The sequence below is a fragment of the Triticum dicoccoides genome, chromosome 2A (assembly GCF_002162155.2).
Source record: "Triticum dicoccoides isolate Atlit2015 ecotype Zavitan chromosome 2A, WEW_v2.0, whole genome shotgun sequence".
NCBI classification, from domain to species: Eukaryota; Viridiplantae; Streptophyta; class Magnoliopsida; order Poales; family Poaceae; genus Triticum; species Triticum dicoccoides.
In genome coordinates this window covers 195016126-195023841 of record NC_041382.1, presented here as the reverse complement: position 1 = coordinate 195023841, position 7716 = coordinate 195016126, and the positions used below count along the sequence as shown (strand labels likewise).

At 41.1% G+C, this 7716-nt stretch overlaps 1 protein-coding gene across 1 annotated transcript in view; it reads left to right on the top strand.

Annotated features, from left to right (window-relative positions):
* Nucleotides 1-5676: 5676 nt before the first annotated feature.
* LOC119357777 (equilibrative nucleotide transporter 3-like) overlaps nucleotides 5677-7716 on the top strand; it is a 165461-nt gene continuing 163421 nt past the window's right edge. Inside the window, exons 1-3 of the mRNA XM_037624614.1 lie at nucleotides 5677-5715; nucleotides 6769-6837; nucleotides 6973-7077. Coding sequence (XP_037480511.1) covers nucleotides 5677-5715; nucleotides 6769-6837; nucleotides 6973-7077 — 213 coding nt within the window. The remainder of the gene's footprint in view (nucleotides 5716-6768; nucleotides 6838-6972; nucleotides 7078-7716) is intronic.

Genomic DNA, 7716 nt, shown 5'->3' with positions numbered 1-7716 from the left:
TAAAGGTGGCTGGCGGGTGTCTATTTCTCCAACTTTAGTTGAATCAAATTTGACTACGACCGGTCCTTGTTGAAGGTTAAAACTATGCACTTGACGAAAAATCATTGTGGTTTTGATGCATAGGTAAGAACGGTTCTTGCTAGAAGCCTGTAGCAGCCACGTAAAACTTGCAACAACAAAGTAGAGGACGTCTAACTTGTTTTTGCAGGGCATGTTGTGATGTGATATGGTCAAGACATGATGTGTTATAAGTTATTGTATGAGATGATCATGTTTTGTAAAAGTTATCGGCAACTGGCAGGAGCCTTATGGTTGTCACTTTATTGTATGAAATGCAATCGCCATGTAATTGCTTTACTTTATCACTATGCGGTAGCGATAGTCGTAGAAGAAATACTTGGCGAGACGACAACGACGCTATGATGGAGATCAAGGTGTCAAGCTGGTGACGATGGAGATCATGACGGTGCTTTGGAGATGGGGATAAAAGGCACAAGATGATGATGGCCATATCATGTCACATATTTTGATTGCATGTGATGTTTATCTTTTATGCATCTTATTTTTCTTAGTATGGCAGTAGCATTATAAGATGATCCCTCACTAAAATTTCAAGGTATAAGTGTTTTCTCTGGGTATGCACCATTGAGACAGTTCGTCGTGCCGAGACACCACGTGATGATCGGGTGTGATAAGCTCTATGTTCTCATACAACGGGTGCAAGATAGTTTTGCACGTGTGGAATACTCGGGTTAAACTTGACAAGCCTAGCATGTATAGACATGGCCTCGGAACACCGGAGACCAAAAGGTCAAACGTGAATCATATAGTAGATATGATTAACATAGAGATGTTCACCATTGAAAACTACTCCATCTCACGTGATGATAGGACATGGTTTACTTGATATGGATCACATGATCATTTAGATGACTCGAGGGATGTCTATCTAAGCGGGAGTTCTTAAGTAATATGATTAATTGAACTTAATTTATCATGAACTTAGTCCTGATAGTATTTGCATATATATGTTATAGATCAATAGCTCCCGTATAGCTCCCATGTTTTATTTTAATATGTTCCTAGAGAAAACTAAGTTGAAAGATGATAGTAGCAATGATGCGGACTAGGTCCGTGATCTGAGGATTATCCTCATTGCTGCACAGCTGAATTATGTCCTTGATGCACCGCTAGGTGACAGACCTATTGCAGGAGCAGAAGAGGATGTTATGAATGTTTGACAAGCTCGGTATGATGACTACTTGATATTTAGTGCACCATGCTTTACGGTTTAGAACCGGACTTCAAAAACATTTTGAACGCCACATAGCATATAAGATGTTCCAAGAGTTGAAATTGGTACTTCAGACTCATGCCCGTGTCGAGAGGTATGAGACCTCTGACAAGTACTTTGCCTACAAGATGGAGGAGAATATCTTAGCTAGTGAGCATGTGCACAGAATATCTGGGTACTACAATCGCTTGAATCAAGTGGGTGTTAATCTTCCAGATAAGATAGTGACTGACAGAGTTCTCTAGGCACTATCACCAAGTTACTAGAACTTCATGGTGAACTACAATATGCAAGGGATAACGAAAACGATTCCCAAGCTCTTCGAGATGTTGAAATCAGTGAAGGTAGAAATCAAGAAATAGCATCAAGTGTTGATGGTTAACAAGACCATTAGTTTCAAGAAAAAGGGCAAGGGATAGAAAGGGAACTTCAAGAAGAATGGTAAGCAAGTTGCCACTCCCGTGACGAAGCCCAAAGCTATACCCAAACCTGAAACTAAGTGCTTCTACTATAAAGTAAAAGGTCACTGGAAGTGGAATTGCCCCAAAAACTTGGCGGATAAGAAGGATGGCAAAGTGAACAAAGGTATATTTGATGTACATGTTATTAATGTGTTCTTTACTAGTGTTCATAGTAGTCCATGGGTATTTGACACCGGTTTAGTTGCTAAGATTTGTAACTCGAAACGGGAGTTGCAAAATGAATAGATACTAGTTAAGGGCGAAGTGACGATGTGTGTTGAAAGTGATTTCAAGGTTGATAAGATCACCATCACACACTCCCTATACCTTCTGGATTAGTGTTGGACCTAAATAAATGTTATTTGGTGTTTGCGTTGAGCATGAATATGATTGAATCATGTTTGTTGCGATATGGTTATTCATGTAAGTCAGAAAATAATTGTTGTTTTTTTACATGAATGAAACCTTCTATGGTCATACACTCAATATAAATGGTTTATTGAATCTAGATCATAGTGATACACATATTCATAATATTGATGCCAAAAGATGCAAAGTTGATAATCATAGTGCAACATATTTGTGGCACTGCCGTTTATGTCATATTGGTGTAAAACGCATGAAGAAACTCCATGCAGATGGGCTTTTGGAATCACTTGATTATGAATCATTTGATGCTTGCAAACCATGCCTCATGGGCAAGATGACTAAAACTCCGTTCTCCAGAACAATGGAGCGAGCCACTGACTTATTGGAAATAATACATACCAATATATGAGGTCTGATGAGTATTGAGGCTCGCGGCGAGTATCGTTATTTTCCGACCTTCACAAATGATTTGAGCAGATATGGGTATATCTACTTAATGAAACACAAGTCTGAAACATTTGAAAACTTCAAAGAATTTCAGAGTGAAGTGGATAATCATCGTAACAAGAAAATAATGTTTCTATGATCTGATCACGAAGGCGAATATTTAAGTTATGATTTTGGCCTTCATTTAAAACAATGTGGAATAGTTTCACAACTTGCGCCACCTGGAACACCACAACATAATGGTATGTCCGAACGTCGTAACTGTACTTTATTGGATATGGTGCGATCTATGATGTCTCTTACCGATTTACCACTATCGTTTTGGGGTTATGCTTTAGAGACGGCTGCATTCACATTAAATAGGGCACCATCTAAATCCGTTGAGACGACACCATATGAACTGTGGTTTAGCAAGAAACCTAAGCTGTCATTTCTTAAAGTTTGGGGTTGCGATGCTTATGTGAAAAACCTTCAGCCTGATAAGCTTGAACCCAAATCAGAGAAATGTGTCTTCATAAGATACCCAAAAGAAACTGTTGGGTACACCTTCTATCACAGATCCGAGGGCAAGATATTTGTTCCTAAAAATGGATCCTTTCTATAAAAGGCGTTTCTCTCAAAAGAAGTGAGTGGGAGGAAAGTAGAACTTGATGAGGTAATTGTACCTTCTCTCGAATTGGAAAGTACCTCATCACAGAAAACCATTCCCATGATGCCTACACCAACTAGTGAGGAAGCTAATGATAATGATAATGAAACTTTGGATAAAGTTACTACTGAACCTCGTAGGGCAACTAGAGCATGTTCAACACTAGAGTGGTGCGGTAATCCTGTTCTGGAAGTCATGTTACTAGACCATGACGAACCTACGAACTATGAAGAAGCGATGATGAGCCCAGATTTCGATAAATGGATTGAGGCCATGAAATCTAAGATAGGATCCATGTATGAGAACAAAGTGTGGAATTTGATGGACTTGCCCGATGATCGGCAATCCATAGAGAATAAATGGATCTTCAATAAGAAGACTGACGCTGATGGTAATATTACTGTCTACAAAGCTCGATTTGTTGTGAAAGGTTTTTGACAAGTTCAAGGAGTTGACTACGATGAGACCTTCTCATCTGTAGCGATGCTTAAGTCTGTCCGAATCATGTTAGCAATTGCCGCATTTTATGATTATGAAATCTGGCAAATGGATGTCAAAACTGCATTCCTTAATGGATTTCTTAAAGAAGAGTTTTATATGATGCAACCAGAAGATTTTGTCGATCCTAAAGGTGCTAACAAAGTGTGTAAGCTCCAGGATCCATTTATGGACTGGTGCAAGCATCTCGGAGTTGGAATATACGCTTTAATGAAGTGATCAAAGCATATGGTTTTATACAAACTTTTGGACAAACCTGTATTTACAAGAAAGTGTGTGGAAGCTCTGTAGCATTTCTGATATTATATGTGGATGACATAATGTTGATCGGGAATGGTATAGAATTTCTGGATAGCATAAAAGGATAATTAAATAAGAATTTTTCAATGAAAGACCTCGGTGAAGCTGCTTATATATTGAGCATCAAGATCTATAGAGATGGATCAAGACGCTTGATAGGACTTTCAAAAAGCACATACCTTGACAAGATTTGAAGGAGTTCAAAATGGATCAATCAAATAAAGGATTATTACCCGTGTTACAGGTGTGAAGTTGAGCAAGACTCAAAACCCAACCACGGCAGAATATATAGAGAGAATGAAAGTCATTCCCTATGCCTCAGCCATAGGTTCTATAAATTATGCTATGTTGTGTACCAGACCTATTGTGTACCTTACCACGAGTTTGGAAAGGGGGTACGATAGTGATCCAGGAGTGGATCACTGGACAACGGTCAAATTTATCATTAGTTACCTAAGAGGACTAAGGAAATATTTCTCGGTTATGGAGGTGATAAAGAGTTCATTGTAAAGAGTTACGTCGATGCAAGCTTTGACACTAATCCAGATGACTCTGAGTCTCGATCTGGATACATATTGAAAGTGGGAGAAATTAGCTAGATTAGCTCCGTGCAGAGCATTGTAGACATAGAAATTTGCAAAATACATATGTATCTGAATGTGGCAGACCTGCTGACTAAACCTCTCTCACAAGCAAAACATGATCACACCTTAGTAATCTTTGGGTGTTAATCACATGGCGATGTGAACTAGATTACTGACTCTAGTAAACCCTTTGGGTGTTGGTCACATAGCGCTGTGAACTATGGGTGTTAATCACATGGTGATGTGAACCGTTGGTGTTAAATCACATGGCAATGTGAACTAGATCAATGACTCTAGTGCAAGTGGGAGACTGAAGGAAATATGCCCTAGAGGCAATAATAAAGTTGTTATTTATTTTTCCTTATATCATGATAAATGTTTATTATTCATGCTAGAATTGTATTAACCAGAAACTTGATACATGTGTGGATACATAAACAAAACACAGTGTCCCTAGTATGCCTCTAGCAGACTAGCTCATTAATCAAAGATGGTTAAGTTTCCTTACCATAGACATATGTTGTCATTTTACGAACAGGATAACATCATTAGGAGAATGATGTGATGGACAAGACCTGTTCATTAGCTTAGCATAATGATCGTTAAGTTTTATTGCTATTGCTTTCTTCATGACTTATACATATTCCTTTGACTATGAGATTATGCGAGTTAGTTGTGGGATGATGCATTACGGAACGAGAAAGAGACTTGCCGGTAACGAGATTGAACTAGGTATGAGGATACCGACAATCGAATATCAGGCGAGTAACATACCGATGACAAAGGGAATAACGTATGTTGTCATTGCGGTTTGACCAATAAAGATCTTCGTAGAATATGTAGGAACCGATATGAGCATCCAGGTTCCATTGTTGGTTATTGACCGGAGATATGTCTCGGTCATGTCTACATAGTTCTCGAACCCATAGGGTCCGCACACTTAATGTTCGATGACGATTTGTATTATGAGTTATGTGTTTTGGTGACCAAAGATTGTTTAGAGTCCTGGATGAGATCACGGACATGACGAGGAGTCTTGAAATGGTCGAGAGGTAAACATTGATATATTGGACAATGGTATTCAGACACCGGAACGGTTCCAGATTGTTTCGGGTATTTTTCAGAGTACCAGGAGGTTACCGGAACCCCTGGGAAAGTATTGGGCCACTATGGGCCATAGGGGGGAGAGAAGGCATCCCACAAGGGGTGGCCAAATTGGACTAGGGAAGGGGCGGCGCCCCCCTTTCCTTCTCCTCCTCACTCTCCTGCCCCTTTTCCCCCTCCATGAGAAGGAATAAGAGGGGGGCGAATCCTACTAGGACTGGGAGTCCAAGTAGGACTCCCCCCACTTGGCGTGCCCCCTAGGGCCGACCTCCTCCCTCTCCCTCCTTTATATAGATGGGCAGGTCACCCCTTGGTGACACACCAATTGTTCCAAGCCGTGTGCGGTGTCTCCCTCCACGGTTTACTCCTCTGGTCATATTCACGTAGTGCTTAGGCGAAGCCCTGCGCGGATCACATCACCATCACCGTCACCATGTCGTCGTTCTGAGGAAACTCTCCCTCGACACTTTCCTGGATGAAGAGTTCGAGGGACGTCATCGAGCTGAATGTGTCCTGAACTCGGAGGTGTCGTACGTTCGGTACTTGATCGGTTGGATCGCGAAGACGTTCGACTACATCAACCATGTTAACCTAACGCTTCCGCTTTTGGTCTACAAGGGTATGTGGACACACTATTCCCCTCTTGTTGCTATGCATCTCCTAGATAGATCTTTAGTGATTGTAGGATTTTTTTTGAAATTGCATGCTACATTCCTCAACAGTTGGGTAGCAATTTTGTAACCGGTTATTGATCGGGTTGTTCACCTAAATGTATATAGGGGGATTTGAGGGTTCAGTTGTAGATACTCTTACAAGAAAGAAAAAATACGTTAAGGGTTAGATGACATGTGTGCTTAGCGCAGTAGTTACTTTCATGAACTAGTACTTCTGCCCTGGATGTTCTATTCTAACCGAGAAAGAGGCGTAGTTGTGTCGTCTGATTATCCTAAGCGTATATGCTAGCTAGGGACTTTTATTAGTATGTTCTTTCATGACGCTTTCAATGCTAGCCGTCCCAAAGTCTTTCTTTTCTCATTTGTGTTGCTTGTTCTCGTGCTACAGGGCCACCAAAGCGAACTAAGCATGGCGCACGACGAAGTTGATCATCGCGGAGTGCACACAACTCAGGAGGTTTGTTACATCATGGATCACCATTTTCCTCCTGAGATAATTTTGTGCTTGATTGCTCTCTCCCTTGAATCACCTCAAACATCTATTTATTTCTGCAAGCACATACAATATATATGATATGCATCCGTTGATCAGGGAAAGAGTTTGGGCGTTTTCATCTGCTGGCTTCTGGGCAACGGATGCCTCTTCGGGTACAACAGCATGCTCACCATCGAAGATTACTTCGTCCACCTCTTCCCAGTATAACAAACTTTTACCAGTATATGAATGTTTTTCTTCTTCCACTTTGAGTATGCCACACACACACGCACACACAAAACTAACTTTTGACACTTGTAAATTCAGAACTACACTACAAAAAAAGACACATCCGTGACATTTTGGCCGAACGAAAAAAAATTCTGTCATACATATGAAACTTCTATGACGATAATTGTGACAAACCCGGTTTCATCATAGATGTGGTGGGCTCCTACTTCTATGACAAAAAATCATGACAGAAAATGAGCTTTTCGTCCTGGGCGGGATGGAGACGCAGCTGCATGACATTCTTTGGGCCGTCCATGACGGAAAAAACCATGGTAGAAGCGAGGGGGAGGAAAATTTTGGGGTGTTCCCAGTTACGATGGGCGGTCGGGGGCCGAGCGATGCGAGTTTCTCTCGTACATGTACGTGCGTGTGTGCGAGGCTATGGCTCTAACTGAACATGAGCAAGGCGTTGGGCTCTAATTGAACCCGAGTGATTGCACTGCAGGCTATGCGTTACTGAACCCGAGCGATCGATCGATGGATGTTAACTGAACCCGATCGAGCGATTCCTTCGCTGATGCTGCTAACTGAAGCCGATCGATGCTGCCTCTGGGATGAACAGTGAGCGTT